The sequence below is a fragment of the Palaemon carinicauda genome, chromosome 4, assembly GCF_036898095.1.
Source record: "Palaemon carinicauda isolate YSFRI2023 chromosome 4, ASM3689809v2, whole genome shotgun sequence".
Lineage (NCBI taxonomy): Eukaryota > Metazoa > Arthropoda > Malacostraca > Decapoda > Palaemonidae > Palaemon > Palaemon carinicauda.
Genome location: NC_090728.1, coordinates 187,853,330 through 187,879,079, shown reverse-complemented (window position 1 = coordinate 187,879,079; position 25,750 = coordinate 187,853,330). Strand labels below are relative to the sequence as shown.

General features: G+C 40.9%; 1 protein-coding gene and 1 pseudogene across 4 annotated transcripts in view; both read right to left on the bottom strand.

The window, feature by feature from the left end:
* The window catches only part of Gnptab (N-acetylglucosamine-1-phosphate transferase subunits alpha and beta), an 80,761-nt gene extending 57,141 nt beyond the window's left edge, over nucleotides 1–23,620 (bottom strand). The window contains exons 1-4 of one of the 4 annotated variants that reach the window (XM_068372890.1): nucleotides 23,544–23,620; nucleotides 19,856–20,057; nucleotides 19,429–19,505; nucleotides 14,856–15,008 (exon numbers count right to left, since the gene is read on the bottom strand). In XM_068372890.1, coding sequence (XP_068228991.1) covers nucleotides 14,856–15,008; nucleotides 19,429–19,505; nucleotides 19,856–19,987 — 362 coding nt within the window. In that variant the 5' untranslated portion in view covers nucleotides 19,988–20,057; nucleotides 23,544–23,620. The other 3 variants (XM_068372892.1, XM_068372893.1, XM_068372891.1) reach the window with 3 other exon arrangements.
* Nucleotides 6,114–6,232, bottom strand: LOC137640369 (5S ribosomal RNA; annotated as a pseudogene).
* Nucleotides 23,621–25,750: the final 2,130 nt, after the last annotated feature.

The following is a 25,750-nucleotide window of genomic DNA, read 5'->3' as shown; positions in this document are numbered from 1 at the left end:
GTGTGAGGATCCGTATCCACTGCAGACATTAAAGTACCGCAAGGGCGACCGGCAATACCAGGGCACTTGCGCATGATGGATATCCAAGGGTGAGGCCAACTTCAAACACACACAAGCTGAGGAAAAGCAAAAAAGATTAAGGCTGCCAAACGAGGACGATGGACAGACACGTCTGTTCATCGCCGGAGCCAAAAGTGAAGTGAAGCAAATCACCGGTGTGTGGGGGGGAGGGGTAGCAAGCTACCCCTTCCCCTACCCCCGCTAACTAGCGCGGGGGTAGTTAACCCTCGTTAAAAACTATTGGCTCGTCATTTCAGCTACGCCGAAAGTAAACCCAATGTAAATAGCGTGGTTTGTATTTCGGTTACGGAACAAATAAGAAAATAGATATACTGTATTTCTTTCTGTACTGAATTATATGTCATATGTAATGCAATGAACCATCAGTAAGAGCAGATATTACTAATTATTAATGGAATTAACGAAATATTTGGGTTCTTCATATATCGCGGCTATTTTCGAAATTTCTGGAAAATCCGCGATATATGTATATACAGTACATGCGTTATGAAAAAAATCCGCGAAGTCGTGAATCCGCGATAGTCGAACTGCGAAGAAGCGAGGGCTCACTGTACACTGGAACCTTGACATACGATTGCCCTAATATACGAATGTTTTGAGATACAACAGAAAATTTTTGAAAATATATGCTTTGATATACAACTAGATATTTGAGATACGATTTTGCAATGTGATAGTTCTATAGGCCACCGATAGATGGCGTTCGGTCTGTTTGTTTGTTGTTGCTGCATCCTTAACACTTCGTTGTGTAGTTAGTTGTATTTAAGCCAATTTTTCGTGTTATTTTGTCTATTTTATTATTTACCATGGGACTCAAAGCTAAAGACAAAGCAGGTGATATGAAAAAACCCAAGAAAATTATCTCGAAAATGCAATGATGCTTTCAAAACGAAATAGAATATCTAGTGAGAGATAATGAATGATTTCTCTCTCTCTCTCTCTCTCTCTCTCTCTCTCTCTCTCTCTCTCTCTCTCTCTCTCTCTCTCTCTCTCTAATAGATGAAATATTTTTTCTTTGCTAAATCTCTTTTGACACTATAATCAAGCACCATAGAGCAAAAAACTATGAAATATCGTGCATCGGCGGTAGCATGTCTTATTATTAAGCGAGTTATTTGATCCGAAAATTGAGGTTGACGACGGACTAGGCAGGGTTGATCAGCTGATTTGAATGTAAACAATGCATAAGATTATAATTCGCTGTTTTTAATTATAAATACGATACTAAAATGTGAATATTACATGCATTATTATTGGATACAGTTAAGTAAAACGCCAGTGAGAAACAAGGACGAAACAAAATGACAAAATAAACGAGACAGGGGTTGGCGGTAGCGTGCATGCATGTGTTCAGATTGTCTAGACCTTAAGGTAGCACATTCCCTAGACCAAATCTACGCTAAATCAAATAAATTAGCGAAATCAATGAATTTGGGAAAAGCGAGAAGGAATGAAAAATAGGAATGGGAATACGTGGAATGAGGGATAAGAAGGCGTTTAGAATGATTAATTAGATAAAAATGACAAATGAATGCTAAAAAAATGAAGATAAATAAAATCGCGAAAAATAACGAAAACCCAAAGTTGGCTCGATAGGCCCAGACCTGAAATTGATGAAAGTCATAAAAGTGAGGCCAAAAAGGCCAGACATGAAGGTGATGATGAGCAAGTGTTTACGTAATTAAAGAAAATAAATAAAAATTAGGGTAGCAATGTTATTTCATTTGTGTTTATTACGTAGTTATTAGTGTACATACGTAAATAAAAAGAGAACAAATCGTACCCTGCCACCCCTCCATACCCCACCCCCCCGTCCCCCATGCTGGCGTCACGTCATCTTTTGTTGTGCTAAGTAAAATTACTTTTTTTTTTTATTGATCTTATCAACATTTATTATCATTTATCACATTATGTTATTTTATCATTATGTGTATTATTACTCGTTTATTTGTGTATAAATTGTGTATATTATATGTAATTTTGCTGTGTTTTGGTGTGGTTTCATAGCGCTAGAACGGATTAATACATATTACATTATTTTATATGGGAAAAAATGCTTTAAGATACAACTGTTTTGATATACAACGATGATAACGGAACGAATTAAATTCATATGTAAAGGTTCCACTGTATACTAATAGGACAAATATATTCTTAAAAATAATATATTCCTTTTACTGTATATTATAAAAACTTAAATACTTTTGGTTTGTAAGTAGAATTTTACTCTCCATTCTCTGCATAGAAAAAGAAATGAATATGCAAGTTATATTACGTAGTAACTACGTAGTTTACGTCATATGATTGTGACGTCATAGTGTTGGCGGAGTGTTTACCTACCGCCATCATGTTTTTAAGAGTAGGTTCGTTATTTTTTCAGTAGGCGGAAAAAACTCCTAATCCTACCCCTTTCAAGTTATGAACATATCGATCATAACCCAACCACTACTCTCAGTCAAAATAAAACCAAACTAGCGAAAGCCAACCGTAAATTGTACATCACCAAGATGACTGCAATTATACAGGTTACAGCGAGTGAAAAATCCAACGATGTTGCCAGCGTGAGCGGCAGGAAAGATCTGAGGAATCATGGAATGGTTCCAGGTACCTCGCTAGGGGCGCTCAGGTGGTACACCTGGCTACCCAATCTGCGATTGACGCGAGTTTTGAAATTTCTGCCGGACGTCAGGGACGTATAGCTATATATATAACTACCGGCTAAGTCAGATGTTTAAAAGTATGGACATTTTTCAAGAAAATCTCATATATCTAATATAATTTTAGTCGGAGCGAAAAAATGCGATGACCACATATATACCCATAAAACGACTCTACGCTGCAGTCTAACACAAAATCTGACACCGTCAAATTCTTGACCTTTTTTCTGACCCCGGCCCTTACTAGATTCGGACTAAAAAATATGGACATTTTTCAAGAAAATCTCATATATCTTGTATAATTTTAGTCGGAGCGAAAAAATGCGATGACCACATACTGTATTGTACCAACCGTGTGTCACACAATTGTACATAATTCCTTTTGTATATATTATGCTTGTATCTTCGCTCTTCCCTCGCACTAAAACGAACATGAAAATTCATGTCTGGTTTTCCTCTGTAACATTGTCACTTTTTCGAACATGACAAATTCGAAGATAATTTGTATTTTTCCTAACCATACAAACCTTAGCTATTTACATTGGGTTTACCTTTTAGCGCAGCTGAAATGGCGAGCCATTAGAATTTAACGAGGGTGTATTACTCCCGCGCTAGTTAGCGGGGGATAGGGGAGTGGTAGCTAGCTACCCCTCCCCCCCCTCACACACAGATGAATGCTCACTTTCACTTAGAGGTAGGACTTGTCTTGGCAGACAGGGCTGGTGGGCAAATATGTGTAAATAGCTAAGGTTTGTATGGTTAGGAAAAATACAAATTATCTTCGAATTTGTCATTTGTTCCGTAACCGAAATACAAACCACGTTATTTACATTGGGTGACTTACCCATTAGGTAGGGTGGAAAGTCCCCAGCCATACTGGCTTTGGCTTTACCCGGGGACTCAGAATCCGAGTGAGTCGCACTCGAGAAAAGGAGTCCCTGCACCTCACAAGTTCCTTGCTCCGCAAGGAACCGTGTGGCCTACATAAGCTTGTGTGTGAAGGAAGAAGTGTGACCCGTCCTAGGTAGTTGACCTGGAGTTCCAGAAGGAACTCTGGGTTAGGATGTTCCTAATACCACCTCGTCAGGGTATGGGGGACGCGACAGTATTGACTCAATACTCGGAACACAAGGAAGCATGGTTTACCTGCAGAGGTTCGAGGTCAGCTATGCAGAGACCAGGATGCTGCTCCCCCGTAGAGGGGATGATGAAGAAAGAAATAAGGGCCAGACATACTTCTTTCGTTCATGCAGACTAAAACCTGATAACAATGCCCTAAACCTTCTGCTACCTGTCCAAAAAGGAGCCTGAGGTTAGACCAGCTGTTGTGTAGCCACCACAGAGCGATAGAAAACGTATCGAGACTCCTGTGGGTCACGCCCTGCAGGAAGCGGGCTGCGAAGGTCATTAGACGCTTCCAGACTCCAGCTTGTAGCACCTGCGTCACAGAGTAGTATTACTCGAAGGCGAGGGACGTTGCGATGTATCCAGCATCGTGCTGTAGGGCGACGTGACGGGGGAGGGTCTGGAGAGAGGTCGAGATGAATGTCCTTGAGTCCGGGCTGAGGAGGTATACTGGTGACTCTCCCCCGTGTCCTCCTTGTGCTCCCAAATCGGCTGCAACTGAGGACAAACTGCAGCTGTTCCCAAAGCTAACCTCTCGATTCCTTTACTGGCAAGAAAGAGAAGGTCTTGGGACATCATATACAGAATGGAGACTCGAAATCTTGAAGGAATTGGACCGAAGGGCCGGGACCCCCAGATTCTGAGTCTAGCCAACAACTCAGGAGCGAACCCGAATGTTGCCTTCCCCTCTTCCTTAGAAAGGGCGGAGTCGTACGAGACCAAGAAGATTGCTTACACACTGGCCGTGGCCAGAGTGAGCAGGAGACCCAAGGCGGAATACAATCCGAGGCCTGTTGTAAAGGGTCTTGAGAAGATCTCTTAAAGGACTAAAAGTCCGAGCCATGCTCCAAGTTGGAGGTCTTCCTCCGACTAGGGCAGGGACGATCGTAGCTTCCCATGAGCGAGGAAAGATCCAGCGGGCAGGAAAAAGTTATTCCTTTAAGCCTGAAGGTCAGGAAAAGGCTGAGCGACAGGCTTCATTGCCGAGAGCGGAAAGGAGTTTCCTCCCGCCGAAAGGCAATAAGACCGTTATTGCTGGAGAAGAGGCCTCAAGGGAAGAGGTATATCTCCCACGGCACCAACCACCGAAGACTCTTCACTTTGCCTGGAAGACCCCTGCGGATGACTATCGCAGATGACGCGACCTCCGTACCGCGACTGTAGCGGGTTGTCTCTTCTTGAGGAGGAGGCGTAGTGTCTCCAGGCATGAAGCCGAAGCGACGCCCCGGTTTGGGAGAGATGTCGCAGTGTGGTTGTTTGAGTAGTCTGCGCCGTGGGAGAAGCTCTCCCGGGAGTTCCGTCAGAGGAAGCAGAGGGTCCAGAAACCGTTCTGCGCATAGTCCCAGTGGAGCTCTCCCATTAAAAGGCTGACAGACAACCTGGTCTTGTTGAGACCCATTGTCCACAGACAAAAAGGAGGGAAGACGCATGCGTCGAAGTTGTCCCACCATCACCGGAATGCATCTTGCCAGAGTCTCGGGGTCTGAGACTGGGGGGAAGAACAGCGGAAGCTTGAGGTTCCAAGCTGTCGCGATCAGGTCCCCCAGACCAGGACTTGCTGGTTACTCAAGGTCAAAGACCCCCATGTACACTCTCTCTACGAGGCTCTGCTCGGATAGTCGGAGAGAACATTCCTCTGCCTGGAATGAGAGAGCCAATGGTGGTATTGAGATAATCTCAATCATCCCGGTATCTCTACTGCAAGATGTGAAGGTGTGAAAATGCGTCCCCTGCTGGTTAGAACACGCCAGAATCATGAAGTCGACGCGCACGGGGCGACTCGGCAGGAGCTGTAGGATCTGTAGAGGGGCCAGACTACGGCCCCTAAGCCTGCCTGAATGATGAAGAGGTATCCTTCAGGTCTTGACCATAGGCCTGGACCGGAATATGCCCCCCCCCCACCTTTTCTTTGACGAGTCCGAGAACAGCATCAAGAATGTGGGGAAAGGACGAGAATATCCACTACCATCAAGAGGTTCCATAGGTCAACACCCATTGCACGTCTAATAGTTCCGCTGGTCCCATAGGGGCCAGGAAGTCCGGTTAAACGTTGCCTGAAACCACCGGAACTTGGACCGCCTCACATGGAACTTATCCTGAGGCGACCGTTCGGACTATAGACGGGTCAATGAGGAAAGGAGAACTAGGAAACATTCCAAGGTAGGGCTGAAAGCTCTGCTTGACTGAGAACAGGTACTGCGACTCTCCTCAGTCTTGCCACAGTCAACTGAAAGGAAGGCTCGGAGGATGTGGCAACAGAATCTGGCGTCCCCAGGTGGTCACCCATCCAAGTAACGACCAGAACCGACGTTGCTTAACCTCGCTGGACGGACGAGAAGCGGGGTTTCCAACGTGGTAAGGCCGTTGACTCAATATCATGGCCAGATACTCCAGATGTTGAGGCAGAAGAAGAGAAGGCTCCAAGCAAAATACCATGAACCCACACTCATGGTAAGCATCCGGAAGCTTGTCCCAGCGCTGAAGAAGGTCGAACCCAAGCCTACCGGAGTTGACCAGCCCTCCAAAAAGCAGAGGAGGCGGAAGCCTGCACCTGAGCGGCCATGAGGGAAGCAGGGAGAGTTCTCTGGGGAAAAAAACCTGCTATGCCACGGCGGGATAGCCACACTGCATCATAAGCAGGAATACTTGCAGTCTAGGCTGAATTCCACGAGCTCCCTGGAAGATGGATCGAATGGAAACTGAAAGTACCCGTCCTTCCGATCCAGGGTTTAAGGAGTCCTATCGCCTCGTTACCAGTCTGATCGATTCTGCTGTTCTACGCTGGCCGAAGTTTGTTCGACAAACTTGATCAGGGCTGAGAGGTCGACTACGGAACTCCCTTCTCAGATCCTTCCTTACAAGAAAGGATCGACTGAAGAGGCCGGGGGTGAAGCCGTCGATGATCCTATGGAGGACCTTCGCCTAAGGTATGGATCATTCTGCCCAACCGGGCAACTCTTGCCGACGCTATGGCATAGAGGTTCAGAGACACTGAATTCGCTGACAGAGACGGCAGGCGCGATATCCTTGGCTGATCACAGAGATTGTGCGGGAATGGGCATCGGGAGGCTGTCATCCGGATGAGTAACCTTAAGCATCCTCCCAGCGAGGAACCTGCAATCCTAGAGTTCGTGAACTCTGCCGCTCCTTTTAGGACTATGCCCCCCCGGGGGAGCCTCCCGTGCCATCTGTTCCTGACAGGAGGAAACTCCAATTGGACACCTTGTCCCAGTTGTCGTAGTCGATAACTTAGGCCGACGGGGTTGAAAGAAAGGGCGCTGGAGCCCTGCAGAGTCTGGAAGAAAGCGCCTTGGAGGAGTGAAAACGGAAGTCGATTTCCTCCGCACAGCCGCTGTCTAAGTCTCTGTCCTTGGGCACAAACAAACTCTTCTCAAGGATGGAAGGGTGTCTGAGGTCGTCGACCTCCACAGATGAGACACCCGAAGGAAGCCCTCAGTCAGCACGTCCAGATGGTACAACATCGAGCTTGTCCGCAAGTTAGATACTTAACGACGAAAGGCCAAGGTGCCTGAGCTCGAGAGGAGGATAGTACCCATGATCTTCCTGTAGCTTCCTTGAACCAAACCTCGGGCCGTAACCGAGGAGGGAAAGGACCTGGTAAGCCCCCAGAGGAAGGGGTAAGCAGTCACCCCTTGGCCGATGGAGAAATCTCGAACGGAAAGCCCCCCCCGCCAAAAATCCTTCCAGGGAATGAAGGGGAAGGGCTAACCCAGGTTCTGGAAAGAGGAGTGTTGCTCAGACCTCCCTGAAGTTTCTTCCTATTCTTGCAAGTGCCAAGCTCTGCGTTTACGGGGTGAGGCCGTGTTCTGGAAATACGCTCCAGAAGAACTCGCCAGGCTGGCCATGCTGCGAAAACCCCAATGGGAATCGTGGTCGCAATTGCCCTGGAGCTCGCGCGATGGTAATTCAAAGATTTGTGCGTGGGCGAACATGGAAGCGCCCATGCGCGGTCACGCAGGAACGCAAACGAAGGTGAGCGAAGTAGCGCAGAAGGAGGGCGAGCGTGGTAGGAAGGGCGAGAGCTGGTGGTCGGCGAGCGATAACCCATAGACGAGCAATGGATACTGCAAGAATTAAGCCGACGCTTGTGCGAAGAAACACCGTCGGTTCGAGCGACGGAACACCGTCCGTCCGCGCAATGGAAGACCGTTGGTTCGCGCGCGGGCGAACATTGGAGAGCATGTGCGCGGACACGCATGAGCGTAGACGTGCAGGCGAATGGTCGCGTGGGCGCGCGGGCGAGCGGTCGCACGGGCGAGCGGTCGCGCAGTTGAGCGGGCGCGCAGGCGAGCGGTCGCGCGGGCGAGCGGTCGCGCAGGCGCGCGGGCGAGCGGTCGCGCAGGCGCGCAGGCGAGCGGTCGCGCGGGCGAGCGGTCGCGCAGGCGCGCGGGCGAGCGGTCGCGCAGGCGCGCAGGCGAGCGGTCGCGCAGGTGAGCGGTCGCGCGGGCGCGCAGGCGAGCGGGCGCGCAGGCGAGCGGTCGCGAGGGTGGGTAGGTGAATGAGCGCGAGTCCGAGGCGGCAAACACAAGCGTTAGCGCGATGGCGAGGAAACGCGCTGCCGCGTGGGCGAGGAAGACCGCTGGCGATATGGATCAACAGGCGATCGGTGGTGAGCTGGTGAGCGCTAACGCGCAGGTTGGCAATGGCGCGTTGTGGCATGTCGACGCGTTGGCGAGCGATGGCGAGCAGCATGCGCAGGTGAGCGATCGCGCGATGGCGAGCAGCATGCGCAAGTGGGCGATCGCGCGATGGCGAGCAGCATCCGCAGGTGGGCGATTGCACGATGGCGAGCAGCATCCGCAGGGGGGGCGATCGCGCGATGGCGAGCAGCATCCGCAGGGGGGCGATAGCAAGCAGCATCCGCAGGGGGGCGATCGCGCGATGGCGAGCAGCATCCGCAAGTGGGCGATGGCGAGCTAGTAGCTGGCGAACCATGTTCCTTCAGAAGTGTTGGAGAACGTTGGCGTGCCGGCTGTCGCTGTTGAATAGGCGATACTAAAATCGCCTGTGCGCGCTGGGGAGCAGGTGAACGCTGGCGAGCAGGTGATCGCTGGCGAGCAGGTGATCGCTGGCGAGCTGATGATCGCTGGCGAGTTGATGATCGCTGGCGAGCTGATGATCGCTGACGAGCAGAAGGCAACGCGTGGAAGCCTGCGCATAGAAGAAGAGTCCTTGACCCAGACCTGAACCGAAGTTCTAGATTGCGAGGGCGAACGTGGGCGCACAGGGCGCGTAACAGGAACCAACAGGAACAGCAGGGATGATCATCATGAGAGCACTGACGAACAGGAGAGCGCTGGCGAAAGGAGAGCGCTAGCGATCAGGAAGCGCTGATGAGCAGGAGAGTGCCTGTGCGCTAACACTGAGCAGGAGCAGGAGAGAACACAGCAGAAGGGCACGCAGGGGAACCCTGACACGCAAGGGAAAAACCCCGTGGGAGGCAACCCTTTGCCCCGAAGGGAACGATGTCCGTCGGGAGACAGATGTCCATCGGAAGACCGTTGCCTGTCCGCCGGGAGACTGATGTCCGTTGGAAGACCGTTGTCCGTCGGAGGACGAGATCAGACTGCTGTCCATCTGCACCAAGGTGGAAGATCAAGAAAAAGGAGTTGTAGGCTGCAAACGGAGATTCAAAAAGGCGCCTCTTAGCACCCTTATAGGGAGATGAGAGGCCCTTACGACGAGGCGGACGGTGGGCCTTACGGCGAGGGAGGCCAACAGCAACAGAAGAAACCTCCGAAGAGGAGTCACTATGACTGTACTCTCTCGCGAACGAAAGAGAAACACTTCGTAGAAGAGACTGGTCAGCCAGTGACCTAAAAGGAGCAATCCTCCGAAGAGGAGCTCCTGCAGTTGCCCAGCCCCTTGAGCGAAACTGCAGGTGTGACCGCTCAGCACCAAGAGCATAGTCGCACGAAAAAAAGGCAAGAGAAGAACCCCCCAAAAGGGGAAAAAACTCAAGCCTGGACAGGAAAAAACTTCCCTCGGAAGGAAAGTTACCCGCCCAAGGAGGCAAGCCTCCTGAGAGTTCTAAAATGAACTGGAGAGCTGTCCGTCGTCACGGGAGTACTTCCAGTAGAAGGAGACACGCCCCTGACGAAAATACAAGGGGGGAGGCAGCAACGGCCGAATCCCCAGGCCTCAACAAGACAGCTCACACCGTTGCCATATTACAGAAACAAACTAGATCGGTAACTGTAAAAAAATAAAACAAAAATCATTAGTACACATTCATTCCCCCGGGAAGGCTCCGAAGAGGAATCCCGAGGGAAAGGAAACAAGAATTACACAACAGGCACGTGCCCTCACAACCACTTACACTCACGGAAGGAGAGCTGTAACCAAAACAGAATTATAACAATTATAATTATGTAACTATGTAATTATGTAATTTAAAAATGAATGAACACTAAAGAAAGAACGAAAACCCCGAAAGGAATCGTTCTACAAGCTGAAAATAACAACTACAATTAGATTCATAAACTAATTGAGACAAACGCACGGCGTAGCAACCCCCCCACACGGAAAGGAAGCTACAAGGGCGTAGTAACACGTAGAAAAAGGGTGAACTACCTCAAGAGAGAGAGAGAGAGAGAAAGACCGAAGTCAAACTCGATCGCCACCCATAAAATTACGCTGTGGCGGCCTAACTGCCGAGGACACCACGTAGATTTCTATACTCAAATATATATACAAACATGAAAACATGTTTAGATATATATTGAGTAAAAGAAAAGTAAGCGATTAAGTAAAGACAAAACAAACAATGGCTGCCAAGAGAGGACCAAGACAGAGACGTCTGTCACAGTCCGAGCCAAAAGTGAAAGTGAGCATTCATCTGTGTGTGAGGGGGGGGGAGGGGTAGCTAGCTACCACTCCCCTATCCCCCGCTAACTAGCGCGGGGGTAATACACCCTCGTTAAATTCTAATGGCTCGCCATTTCAGCTGCGCTAAAAGGTAAACCCAATGTAAATAGCGTGGTTTGTATTTCGGTTACGGAACAAATGAATTTTCCTGTTGCCTTGAGGTTTTGTATATAAAGGAGAGTGTTCCTTAACCCTGGATAGGTACGGTGGGTCGTTTGCGACCCCGAGCGTCAAAAAAAAACAGGTTTTTCTCACGTGACTCACCCCTGTGACTGAATTTGTGGGTGATCGACCTGCAGGAGGTGTCTCCCCTACACGCTCTAGTAGTGTCCAGATGTGCATTGCTGTAGCTGTACTCCTTCCCCGATTTCTGAGACGCGTCGGGGTCGTTCGCGTCCGAGTTTACCCTTCTGAGGTAGTTTGCATAATTATCAAAGTTATTACGTATTATGAAATTGTCGTAGAATGGTGCAACTTGTATAGGTTATCAGTTGTGGAAAGTCTTGGTGGATTGTTTGGCTACCATGTGCATGTTTTTTTTTTTAGTTAAAATGTCGTTCATCACCACGAGGACCATTTTACCGCGAGTGCCCCTTTTTCATTTTTTTTCATTTTTTTGCCAAGTCATTTTTCCGTAAGATATTGCCAAATAGTGTCGTAAAACTTTTGCTTGTTTAGTGTTGGAAAGTGTGTCTAGATGATCTGGCTACCCATGCATGACTTTGTTTTTGTCAGATACGACGTAGTTATTGGTATATTGGGTATTTAACTGCGGTTACCAATTTCTGTTTTTTTTTCAATATTTGTAAAAATTACTACGTAGTAAGGAATTGCCGTATATTATTCATTCTTTTTTCATGTTTATGTGTTAGAAAGTGTGCCTTGATGGTTGGGCTAACACGTGCATGTCTTTTTTTTTATCTGAGATGTCGTATATTAGAATGTCGGGCATTTTACCGCGAGTGTCCCTTTTTAATTTTTTTAAATTTTTTTGCCAAGTCATTTTTCCGTAAGATATTGCGAAATAGTGTCGTAAAACTTTTGCTTTTTTAATGTTGGAAAGTGTGTCTAGATGATCTGGCTACCCATGCGTGATTTTGTTTTTGTCAGATACGACGTAGTTATTGGTATATTGGGTATTTAACTGCGGTTGCCAATTTCTGTTTTTTTTTCAATATTTGTAAAAATTTACTACGTAGTAAGGAATTGCCGTATATTATTGATTTTTTTTTCATGTTTATGTGTTAGAAAGTGTGCCTTGATGGTTGGGCTAACACGTGCATGTCTTTTTTTTTTATCTGAGATGCCGTATATTAGAATGTTGGGCATTTTTCCGCGAGTGCCCCTTTTTATTTGTTTTGCATTTTTTTGCTTAGTCATGTTACCGTAAGGAATTGGCAAGTAGTGTCGCAAAACTTATATTTCTATAGTGTTGGAAAGTGTTTCTAGATGATCTGGCTACCCATGCCTATTTTTTTTTTAGCCAGATATGGCGTATATATAAGAATGTGTTCGATTTTCCTGTGATTGCCATTTTTTCGTTTTTTCCCATTTCTTTCAAAATTACTACGTACTAAGGAACTATCACAGAGTAATATTTCATTTATATGTTTATTTGTCGGAAAATATGCCTTGATGGTTTGCCTAGCACGTGGCTGAAATTTTTTTTTTCTGAAATGCCGTATATTAGAATGGCCATTTTTCCACGAGTGCCCCTTTTTATTTGTTTTGCATTTTTTTGCTTAGTCATGTTACCGTAAGGAATTGGCAAGTAGTGTCGCAAAACTTATATTTTTATAGTGTTGGAAAGTGTTTCTAGATGATCTGGCTACCCATGCCTATCTTTTTTTTAGCCAGATATGGCGTATATATAGGTATGTGTTCGATTTTCCGGTGATTGCCATTTTTTCGTTTTTTCCCAATTCTTTCAAAATTACTACGTACTAAGGAACTATCACAGAGTAATGATTCCTCTAGATGTTTATTTGTCGGAAAATTTTGTTTACTTTTTTTTTGATTGAATATCATCAAATTTTTTTAGCTAAAATATTGTTTTACATTTTTTTTTTCGATTTTATTTCCCTTCAAAAAAAATTTTTTGGGTCAGAATTTTAATTTTATAGTCGTACAATAATCGACAATTATCCAGCAACCCACCATACAATTTTTATGCATATCCAATAATAATTAGATTAGTAAATAACACCTTGAAATTGACATACCCTTCCTACATTTCAAGTGGCAGATTAGGGAGTCTGAGTCAGTGTGGTTGGCGGCCATTTTGTGGACATATCCGAAGCATAAGCTGCCCTATCTATATATATTCTTGTTCCCTATAGAATTTGTGATATTTTGGTATATTTTTACCTGCATAAATATCATATTATATATTAAATATATGTATTTTTTTACGAAATTTCCAAGTACTCAAAAAATTACCTTTAGATATGGCCCCTGATATAAATGTAATTTACAAAATAATGAAGATTTTTTTACATATTTCTATTTTAGGATAACATATGTTTATTCCCTAAAAAAATTAGCCACTTCCTATTTCATTTGGGTACCCAAAAAAATTCATGAAATTTGGACAATTTTTTTTGGCCAAAAAAAGTTACCCTTTTTTTCTCATTTCAGATCTTCACCTCCATGGGTCTGACTTCATCCAAAATACATCAAGATGTGTCCTAAACATTCAAGAATCAATTCCTAAAAGGATTTGTGTATATATGTATAAACTTTTTTTTTATGAATTTTTATGTCAGGTCTTTTTTTTTTTCTACTTAGTTTTTTAAAATATTTATAATAAATAGTTTTTCTGCAGATGAGTAGTATTTATCTTTACAGTTGTTTTAAGCATTCATTGAAGTTTTTTTTGGCAAAAGAAAAAAGGAGGTTACTGCAAAAACTGATTTTTCAAGAATTTTTTTTGGCGTCGGGGTCGTTCGCGTCCGAGTATACCCTTAAAGGGGTGTCCGAGGACCGTACCTATCCAGGGTTAATAAAGCACTCAGTTGATTGCTTCCTGCCTTTGAGTCACAACCCTCTCTCGGCTCGTCACAGTATATACCCATAAAATGACTCTATGCTGCAGTCTAACACAAAATCTGATACCGTCAAATTCTTGACCTTTTGGCTATACTGTACTGTCTTACAAAAGAGGGTGGACGTGATTACCTGCCCATACATACCACCTGTTGCTAACTGCCTCATTTACAAATTCAACGATAATTCCAACTTAAGATGGAGATATTTCTCTATTTCATAAGACACAAGGTTTGTATACCTGTAAGAACAAATATGACATTGTGGGACCTAAGTTTCAAGGTAAGTACCAAGCAAAAATTTAAAAGACAAAAGCACTAAAACTGACAAATGAAGCTCCCAATCAAAATCAAAGTCCCACTAAATTTTACTCTTTTATAATGTTATTCAGAACTATTTCCCATTTTTAGAAATTTAATTCAGCATACTGTAATCTATCCTGTTTTGAAAAAATCAATAAATGTTATCACTGCCACTATTTAAATTAAGTGATACCTCTGGATACGAAAGTTTCTGCTTACGAAAAATTCAGGGTATGAAAAGCGATACAAAGATTTTTATGCCCCAGTATACGAAAAAATTTTCATGATACGAAAAACTTACGAGATCCCAACTCGTCGCCGAGAGTACAGTACCTTTTTTTTCAGGGTACCAACCCTTAATTTAGGTGTACAGGTAACAATACACCTTCACTGATCCAAATGCTTTACATACAGTACCGTAACTTTGATACAGTAGTAAAGAAAACAGACCGTTTTCTTAGGGCTTGGAGGGGATAACTAGGCTATAACTACATTATTGAATAATCTCATGGTGGTTTCTGGAATGGATTAGGCTGTTTTTAACGGTTGGGTTAATTATTGAATGATAGAAATGGCTGCATTGCTTGTTTATTACTACAGTTTAGAGTGTTTATGAAAGAAAAGGTGTCTTTTCGTAAGGCTTGGAACGGATTAGGCTATTTACATGTAAAACGCGACTCAGGATACGAAAAAATCAGCATACGAAACCGTATCCTGAACGGATCACTTTCGTATGCCGAGGCATCACTGTACTTACAAGAAACTGACGTATGGTGCAGGTAGACAATGAGAGAGAGGACAAGAGTCTTTGGGATTCATTTGCGATAGTCCTTGAAGGCCCAACAACAGCTCAGGATCAGACCCATTGACCCAAGTGTATACAACATCAATCGGAAGACCACTAGATATTCTGTAAGTAGAGAGGTCAACTTGAGGACAATTCATAACATTCCACCAATAAATGATAAATATAACACCCCCTACAATTTCTCATTATTATCAACACGCTTTTCATAACTGCTGACCAGCACCATGGACATAAAAATCTCATAGATTCAAGGAAGAGTGTACAGAACTGAATTCGTATTTCGCAAACTTGTTTCAAGACATTAAATCTCTTCACTATTTTGCAGCCTAACAATCAAATGTCTTGTCTTGAAACTAGTTGTGGAACATTCTGTATTCTTTGAACTACAGTGGTATTTTTCTTTATTCATTACAGTTCAATACTGAGTTTCTAATTACAATTTAAAGTTCTACATAATAACTAAACAATGAATTTTGTTTTCATTATTCATATTTTAATATTCTTCTATATAAATCATAAATTTGGTTTTCATTATTCATAATTTTTTTTAGTATTTATTTATACTGTACATAATATTAATAAGCAAAAAAATAATGTATCCACACTGAGATCTTCATCCTGCCTTCCTCAATAACGGAATAAATACTCCAATACTTTTCAGAACTATTTCAAAACAGGACTGAAGACCATCTGTTGGAAATGGTTATATTATTATCATTACTAGGTAAGCTCCAACCCTAGCTGGAAAAGCAGGATGCTGTAAGTCCAAGGACTCCAAAATGGAAAATAGTCCAATGCAGAAAGGAAATAAGGAAACAGATAGAATAGTGTGCCTCAGTGTACCCTCAAGAAAGAGAACTCTAACCCAAGATAGTGGAAGACTGTGACAATGAGGCTATGGCATAACCCTACAGTTGAAGTCTCTCTTCTACCCTTAGCAATTACAGTGTAGTAGTTAACCCATTATGTGAAGATGTTTTCAGTTATCTTAGTGTTGTCAGGTCTACGATTTTTTCTGTTATCTTAGTGTTGTCAGGTCTATGATTTTTTTGTTATCTTAGTGTTGCCAGGTCTACGATTTTTTCAGTTACCTTAGTGTTGTCAGGTCTATGATTTTTTCAGTTATCTTGGTGTTGTCAGGTCTACGATTTTTTTCTGTTATCTTAGTGTTGTCAAGTCTACGATTTTTTCTGTTATCTTAGTGTTGTCAGGTCTACGATTTATTCTGTTATCTTAGTGTTGTCAGATCTACGATTTTTTCAGTTATCTTAGTGTTGTCATGTCTACGATTTTTTTCTGTTATCTTAGTGTTGTCAGGTCTATGATTTTTTCTGTTATCTTAGTGTTGTCCGTCTACAATTTTTTCAGTTATCTTAGTGTTGTCATGTCTACGATTTTTTTCTGTTATCTTAGTGTTGTCAGGTCTACGATTTTTTCTGTTATTTTAGTGTTGTCAGGTCTACGACTTTTTCTGTTATCTTAGTGTTGCCAGGTCTATGATTTTTTCTGTTATCTTAGTGTTGTCCGTCTACGATTTTTTCTGTTATCTTAGTGTTGTCATGTCTACGATTTTTTTCTGTTATCTTAGTGTTGTCAGGTCTACGATTTTTTCTGTTATTTTAGTGTTGTCAGGTCTACGATTTTTTCTGTTATCTTGGTGTTGTCAGGTCTATGATTTTTTCTGTTATCTTGGTGTTGTCAGGTCTATGATTTTTTCTGTTATCTTAGTGTTGTCCGTCTACAATTTTTTCTGTTATCTTAGTGTTGTCAGATCTACGATTTTTTCTGTTATCTTAGTGTTGTCAGGTCTACGATTTTTTCTGTTATCTTAGTGTTGTCAGGTCTATGATTTTTTCTGTTATCTTAGTGTTGTCCGGTCTACGATTTTTTCTGTTATCTTAGTGTTGTCAGGTCTACGATTTTTTCTGTTATTTTGGTGTTGTCAGGTCTACGATTTTTTCAGTTATCTTGGTGTTGTCAGGTCTACAATTTTTTGTTATCTTGGTGTTGTCAGGTCTACGATTTTTTCTGTTATCTTAGTGTTGTCAGGTCTACGATTTTTTCTGTTATTTTGGTGTTGTCAGGTCTACGATTTTTTCAGTTATCTTGGTGTTGTCAGGTCTACAATTTTTTGTTATCTTGGTGTTGTCAGGTCTACGATTTTTTCTGTTATCTTGGTGTTGTCAGGTCTACGATTTTTTCTGTTATCTTGGTGTTGTCAGGTCTACGATTTTTTGTTACCTTGGTGTTGTCAGGTCTACGATTTTTTCTGTTATCTTGGTGTTGTCAGGTCTACGATTTTTTCTGTTATCTTGGTGTTGTCAGGTCTACGATTTTTTCTGTTATCTTGGTGTTGTCAGGTCTACGATTTTTTCTGTTATCTTGGTGTTGTCAGGTCTACGATTTTTTCTGTTATCTTGGTGTTGTCAGGTCTACGATTTTTTGTTACCTTGGTGTTGTCAGGTCTAGGATTTTTTCTGATATCTTGGTGTTGTCAGGTCTATGATTTTTTCTGTTATCTTGGTGTTGTCAGGTCTACGATTTTTTCTGTTATCTTGGTGTTGTCAGGTCTACGATTTTTTCTGTTATCTTAGTGTTGTCAGGTCTACGATTTATTCTGTTATCTTAGTGTTGTCAGGTCTACGATTTTTTCTGTTATCTTAGTGTTGTCAGGTCTACGATTTTTTCTGTTATCTTAGTGTTGTCAGGTCTACGATTTATTCTGTTATCTTAGTGTTGTCAGGTCTACGATTTATTCTGTTATCTTAGTGTTGCCAGGTCTACGATTTTTTCTGTTATCTTAGTGTTGTCAGGTCTACGATTTATTCTGTTATCTTAGTGTTGCCAGGTCTACGATTTTTTCTGTTATCTTAGTGTTGCCAGGTCTACGATTTTTTCTGTTATCTTAGAGTTGTCAGGTCTACAATTTTTTCAGTTATCTTAGTGTTGTCAGGTCTACGATTTTTTCTGTTATCTTAGTGTTGTCAGGTCTACGATTTTTTCTGTTATCTAGTGTTGTCAGGTCTACGATTTTTCCTGCCATCTTAGTGTTGTCAGGTCTACAATTTTTTCAGTCATCTTAGTGTTTTCAGGTCTACGATTTTTTTTCTGTTATCTTAGTGTTGTCAGGTGTGTAAAGAATAGGCCAGACTATTCCATGTATGTATATGCAAAGGAAAAATGAGCCATAACCATTGAGGGGTTGAATGTAGTACAATACAGTACTATATGGCCAGTCAAAGGACCCAATAACTCTCTGGCAGTAGTATCTCAACAGGTGGCTGGTGCTTTTCCAAGCTACACTACCTAAAAAACAGATAAACAACTGTACCAAATATTCTACTGACATCCTTAGAAACCAGTATAAACCCACTGCAAATTTGAGTTTGCTTTCAATTTGAACCAATAAAACAAATGATGCAACCTTACAAATGCACACTTTAACCCTTTTACCCCCAAAGGACGTACTGGTACGTTTCACAAAAGCCATCCCTTTACCCCCGTGGACGTACCAGTACGTCCTTGCAAAAAAATGCTATAAATTTTTTTTTTTCATATTTTTTATATTTTTTTTTAGAAAATTCAGGCATTTTCCAAGAGAATGAAACCAACCTGACCTCTCTATGACAAAAATTAAGGCTGTTAGAGCAATTTAAAAAAAATATACTGCAAAATGTGCTGGGAAAAAAATAACCCCCTTGGGGTTAAGGGTTGGAAATTTCAAAATAGCCTGGGGGTAAAAGGGTTAATCAGGAGACAGTCTTCACTTGAAAAAAATCAAAGAAATCTCTAAAGCATCTTTCTTAACCTAAAGACTTTGTCTTCCTTTAATAGTTATTCAAGCCTCTCACTAACCATATTATCATGTCGCTTTCACCTTCCCCTAACAAATCTTAACAAGTCAGCAATGAAAATAAAAGCAGTCACATCTTGGAGAATTTCCACAAATCTAGTTTCTTCCTTCTTAACCCTTTTACCCCCAGGGTATTTGGAAATTTCCAACCCTTAACCCCCAACGGGTTATTTTTTTCCCTGCATATTTTGCAGTATATTTTTTTCAAATTGCTCTAACAGCCTTAATTTTTGTCATAGAGAGATCGGGTTGGTCTCATTCTCTTGGAAAATGCCTGAATTTTCTAAAAAAAATTTATCAAAAATATGAAAAAAAAAATTTATAGCATTTTTTTGCAAGGACGTACCAGTACGTCCATGGGGGTAAAGGGATGGCTTTTGTGAAACGTACCAGTACGTACTTTGGGGGTAAAAGGGTTAAAGCTAACCAAAACTTTATTAACTGCATCAAAAGTTTAATAAATTGCATTAAACTTATCCTTTTTCCTTTATAAATGTACTGTAGTTTTAGACCTAAAACTTACATTGATAATACCTCCATGAATACCAATTATATTCTGAAAAATTTAGAATTAAGAAACAAGTACAGTAGCCATGAACCTTGAACACAGTATTCTGTATTCTTAGAAACAAAAAATGCATATAAAAACAGATCAATTCCAACACTTACTGATTAAACAGGTTTTCTCCTTTAATATTGTCCGTAAAAACATTGAGTGATCTGTATGCTGCCAAGTCAACTTGATCCTGAAAAACATAATAAAAATTAACAACTCAACCAAAAAAACTCTTAAACATGGTATTTTCATTATAAAATAAATTTTTGAACATACTTACCCGGTAGTTATATATAATTAAAGCTATATATATAACTACCGGGTAAGTCTTATGTTTAAAAATGGTATTTTCATTATAAAATAAATTTTTGAACATACTTACCCGGTAGTTATATATATATAGCTTTAATTATATATAACTACCGGGTAAGTATGTTTAAACTGCAATATTAATCTCATACCCAGAGCATATAAACAAGACTATCAACCAGTATAATACAGTAACAATCATATATATTAAATACCTTAAACTGTACTTACAATCCAATGAGCACACCAAAACCCTATGGCAAACACAGACAGGAACACCGTTAGAACGACAGCAATTAATGGGGGTGGATGTGTGATCGCATCCAGCAGCCATCTATGACACATCTTATGAAGGCCTCTCATGATTCATCACTAGTCACTTAAGGATCTAAATTGCATACACACCACCTCAAGGGCATTGTCAGTCTCTGCTCTGAAACATTAAAAAAAAAATAATAAATTCTACAACTGAAACTAATTTCAAACCATGGGCTTGTAGCATTTTAGTTTTCCAATTAGGGTTTTAGCTTAGTAACATTAAAAATATATATAGCGACTCTCAGAAGCTGTGACGAGAATCACTTAAATGTATGCGTTGAAAATACGTGTCATATATACAGTAACCTTGAATTTATTTATAACTGGCACCTCAGTTTTGAAATACTGTACAGTAGCTATTTTGAATAGATGTAGGGTATCATTTGGTTTGTTAGGTATAAGTTAGGATGCATCTCTATATTTTGCTTGACCTACGTCAAACCAGGATAGACGGGTCACACCCAATGTTCAAAGTACCTAGAGCTAGGTTAGGTTAGTATGCCTATTTACAATCTCTAGTAGATTGACATAGGAGCACCAAAAGCATAACCTGGTTTAACCTAACTTAATATATGCATCCTTACCTAATCAAGGACTTGGTCCCATACCAACCTCTGATCACTTGTCAGTGTCAAGCCACCTGTCACCTATTGATCTATAAAATAATCCCTTAGACATTTATTTTCTTTAATATCTTAAGGATATACAGTAATCCCGTACCAGTTTATCCTGTGTCTGGTCAAAGATATGACAATGTAGGAAAGGGAAGAAAATGGAATACTGGGTAGCTTCAATTACATGTCATGAGCCTAAGTTTGCGAAGACCAAAACTCAGAGAAGCAACATCTTCGTATGTAGGGTTCGGTGTTAGCAAACTTGAATATTGCAAATAACCTCTTTTTAATACACAATACTTTCAGAATGTGAAAGCCAATGAATTAAATAACTCATCATTGACAGCCATTGCCTAAATATATAGTCTTCAATGGAGACATTCGTCAAAGCTACAAAAAACTGGCCAGTAAAGTTGACAATAAAAAGGGGACGTACTGTACAGTATTTATCAATTCGTGCTACACCCTGACTAATCATGTGATAAGGAAAAGATAGGTTATTAAATTATGAAATTCAAATTCCATTTTGTTTACATAGCCAGTTACTGTTTTCACCGATTTCTGGTCTGGGTACGTACATCGATCGTTGGGTTACCAGGCTCGCTGCTCATAGAAAACGAGAATCCCTCCTATGGTTAATATTCATATTTCTGAAACATCAAAAAAAAAATAATTCTACAACTGAAACTAATTTCAAACCATGAAACAATTTACACATTGGACTGGCTTTCCATTGGTTAATGAACTAACACTAATTATTCACTTTTTGATCTTTGCTGCACCATAGCTCGCTACACTCGCAATTTAACATTCATCTTATTGCTCCTCAGTCCTGGAAAGTGGTGCATGTTGAACTATGCACATTAGTCGAGCGGGCGAGTATTTCGGTAGACAAAAAATCGGTGACCTGAACACCTACACACTAACCCTGGTCCGTGGTAACTTCCGAATCATAACAACAAAGGAAGCGAACGGGTGCAGCCCAAAATCTTTAACATGGCCCCCCTCAAAAGTAACGTGAGTGGCCGCCACCTACTGACAACTGATTCTTGTAAACATAACAAAAATAATAAAACAGATTATAGGTAAATAAGATAACTAAATAATGCTCGATGAGGCTGGCATGCGAACCGCATCCCATGTACTGCTTGCCAGAACAGAGGAGCAATTAAGGAGCCTTTGTATAACAAAGGACAGGAACATATGCATAGAACACCACCTAACCTACAACCCTAGTCTTTACAGTAAACTTATAGTTACCGACAGAACAACATTTTGAGCAAAAAAAATAGTTTTTCCCGAAGTATATAACTTTCTTTCACTGAATTTGACCGTCATTTCAACAGAAAATAAACCAAAAACCCATTAGACCGTCTAATAACAAGTATATTTTCTTAGAAAACAAATGTTTTTGCTGAGCCGTCCGCTCTCTTTTCCCGGGGAGAAAGAAAAACATCAAACTCATATGTACTGGCAAGCGTTACATGCTGAGCTGTGCATGCTAACCCCATTCATTATTATTTCTTAGATAATCAAGTTTTTATCAGCAGTGAAAGTAAGTGTAATTTCGTAAAAAAAAAAAAACTTTTTTTTTCTATGGAAAACAACTGATTTTTAATAGAAAAGCTTCTTCCATCCATAACTATAATAAAACCGTCCTTGTCTACTTACATAATGGGGGGCTAAAGCTCCGTTGCAACCCCCTTTAGACTGCCTTAATATTATCGACGGGGTTGAAAATAGGGGAGTTATGGGGCATAAAGGGCAGCATATATACACACCCCGATGTGTATTTGTAGATAAAGCGAGCGATGGCGGGGCGAAGACCACTCAAGTGGTGGACAATAAAGACGCTTGTGGGCAGAGTATGTAAAAATATTTTGGCTGCACATAGCGTTAACCTAAAACCTACATTATTGCTTTGATAAGCTAGAACACGAAAATTAACAACCCACAATGTTTCCACAATTGTTATGGTAAAAGTCTATCAACTTGTGATACTATCGCTAGAGAGTTCTGGGGTCTTTTGACTGGCCAGACAGTACTACATTGGATCCTTCTCCCTGGCTATGGTTCATTTTCCCTTTGCCTACCCATACACCGAATAATGTGGCCTATTCTTTACAGATTCTCCTCTGTCCTCATACACCTGAAAACACTGAGATTACCAAACAATTCCTCTTGGTATTACTGTACTGTAATTGTTCAGTGGTTACTTTCTTTTTGGTAAGGGTAGAAGAGACTCTTCAGCTATGGTAAGCAGCTCTTCAAGGAGAAGGACACTCCAAAATCAAACCATTGTTTTTTAGTCTTCGGTAGTGCCATAGCCTCTGTACCATGGTCTTCCACTGTCTTGGGTTAGAGTTCTCTTGCTTGAGGGTACACTCGGGCACACTAATTTTTCTTCCTCTTGTTTTGTTAGTTTTTATAGTTTATTTAGGAAATATTTATTGTAATGTTATTGGGAGTTATTGTTCTTAAAATATTCCTTTTCTCCTTGTTTCCTTTCCTCACCGAGCTATTTTCCCTCTTGGAGCCCCTGGGGTTATAGCAACCTGCTTTTCCATCTAGGGTTGTAGCTTAGCAAATAATAATAATAATAATTATGGTTGGGGGGGGAACAATGATGATGATAGTGGTGAAACAGCCAATTAAAAAAACAAAATACTTGCATTTGAAATGGGTATATGGATACATACATACAGACACTAATTCCTAAATCAATAAATCTACATTCTCACAGGAAATAATAAGCTGTCACTCCCGGCCGGTCTTAGCCACTCTGGCAAAAACAAAATAACAACCTTTGCTGTGACAGGTAAGTCAGACTTAAGTCAACTCCAAAGTCTGGGCTCTAAATTCGAGACACGATTAAACGGCTGACTTGTGAGATAACTCAGTAGGTCATGATCACTTATCTAATATGTTCTATTGTATGGACGACTTGTTAATTGATATTACGCTAATTGAGTAGGGTAATTCCTTACGAGTCAGTGGTCTAATGAACACCTGTCAGTACTCAGCACACCGCATGCTTAACACGCAAGTGTAGAGAGCTTAGTTGTTAATGCTAAACTACTGGTGTTGTTTCCACTTTTTGTGTGGATTAACATAAGAAAAATAATACGTTATGGATATGATTTAATCCTAATTTATAATTTTAAGAATGATTATTCAATTTAGTTTAAGCTGAATTATAAAATTAGACTAAATTAAGTCTGCATGATCCTAAATATGTTCATAAATCAAGAACCATTACTTGAAATTAGTATTAAAACAATGATATCTCAAATGCTGCTTTATCAAGTATATATAAATAGTTTTTTTTCAGAAATTTCTAAAGAAAATCAAGACTGTTGGTGACCATGCAATTAAAACAAATTTTAGGAAAAATGGTAATGAAATCAGAATTATAAACAATCACATTGGGTACAAAGAGATATTTCAATAATAAAGGCTTTATTATAAAGCAGGTTTATAACATTCACTAAATCAACTTAACTGGATAAATATGTAAATTCTATATTTGAAACTAAAAGATTTAATTTAGACTTATTTCATCTTTCTATATTCCTACGCCTATTGACGCAAAGGGGCTCGGTTAAATTTCACCATTCATCTCTATCTTGAGCTTTTAAATGAAACTTCTCTATTCATCATCGTCTACTTCACGCTTCATAGTCCTCAGCCATGTAGGCCTGGGTCTTCCAACTCTCCTAGAGCCTTGTGGGCCCAGCTAAACGTTTGGTGAACTAATCTTAAACCCTCTCCATTTACCACTCACCGTAATCTCATCCACATATGGCCTCGATTAATCTCTCTTATAGTTTCATTTCTAAGAGATTAATCAAATTTAATTAAAAGATAAGGTCACTATCTTAACTTTGGGTAGATTGGTTTCAAGACAAAAGTGGATAATGGGTTTATATTCAAATTTTGCTAATTTGCAAAAAAATATTCAATTTAGATTCGGAAATATTTCTCTGGGTAAATTCATCAACATGGGATAGGTCTATAACCGCGTCCTTTGCCCAATCAATAAAGACAAGTTTACAGGAATTATTTGTATGCTATGATTCTATAGTCCATTTCTTTTAGCGAGACAGATTTGAAAAGACTTGCAGCGGTGCCCTTTTAGCTCGGAAAAGTTTCCTGATCGCTGATTGGTTAGAATTATCTTGTCCAACCAATCAACAATCAGGAAACTTTTCCAAGCTAAAAGGGCACCGCTGCGATTCGGTGCAAATATGTCTCGCTAAAAGAAATGGACTTTAGTATAGGACATGCAGGAATTCATATGTGGGATGCAAGCTACTCGGTGCTGGTACTGGGAGGACATCAGCACAAATGCATCCTAGTGTTTGATTGAAAAGCACTATTGAATTTTAAATACTTCCTTAAGTTTAGTTTTTCTTAACGAAACACCTACCAACCATCATTGAAATTATCATCACAGCTACATTCATACATTTAAAAATGAGAATATTTACTGTATACTACTAGGGTCCGAGATTCGTAAAAAAAAAAAAAAAATGACAATAAAGTACTTGGATATGCACACGCGCGCACCCCTCTCACCAGGGTATGATTACTCCCTCTCCCCCTACCCGAGAGACGGGGAGAGCGGAGTGTGACTGGAATATATATATATATATATATATATATATATATATATATATATATATATATATATATAATATATATATATATATATATATATATATATATATATATATATATATGTGTGTGTGTGTGTGTATTAAATACACGTCAATAAGTATTTAATTTAGCCCTGATTTTGACAACAAAAATCAGCATAAAACACTAAATATCAAAATTTTTGGTACAATACTGTAGTTACATTTATACAAACATATCTTCAAGATTCCTATACACTGGTCAATGGTCAATTTACTGCATGGAAGACTAAAGTAATTAGAACCATTAAAGATATACAATATTCTCAAGATCTTTTCATGTTCTATAATTTCATGTGCAGAGCCTACAAACTTCAAGGTTTGATCTTGGAAAGAACAAAAAAAAATCATATCAATCTCACTAATAATAATCAATTAATGTAATGAAGTTGTATACAGTTATTTGTACTGAACACTGTATGCTGCATATCTGTAATAATTCTGAATATCCTTTGCCAATCTGTACCATACCGTGCCATTTACGGGCTATCCAGGAC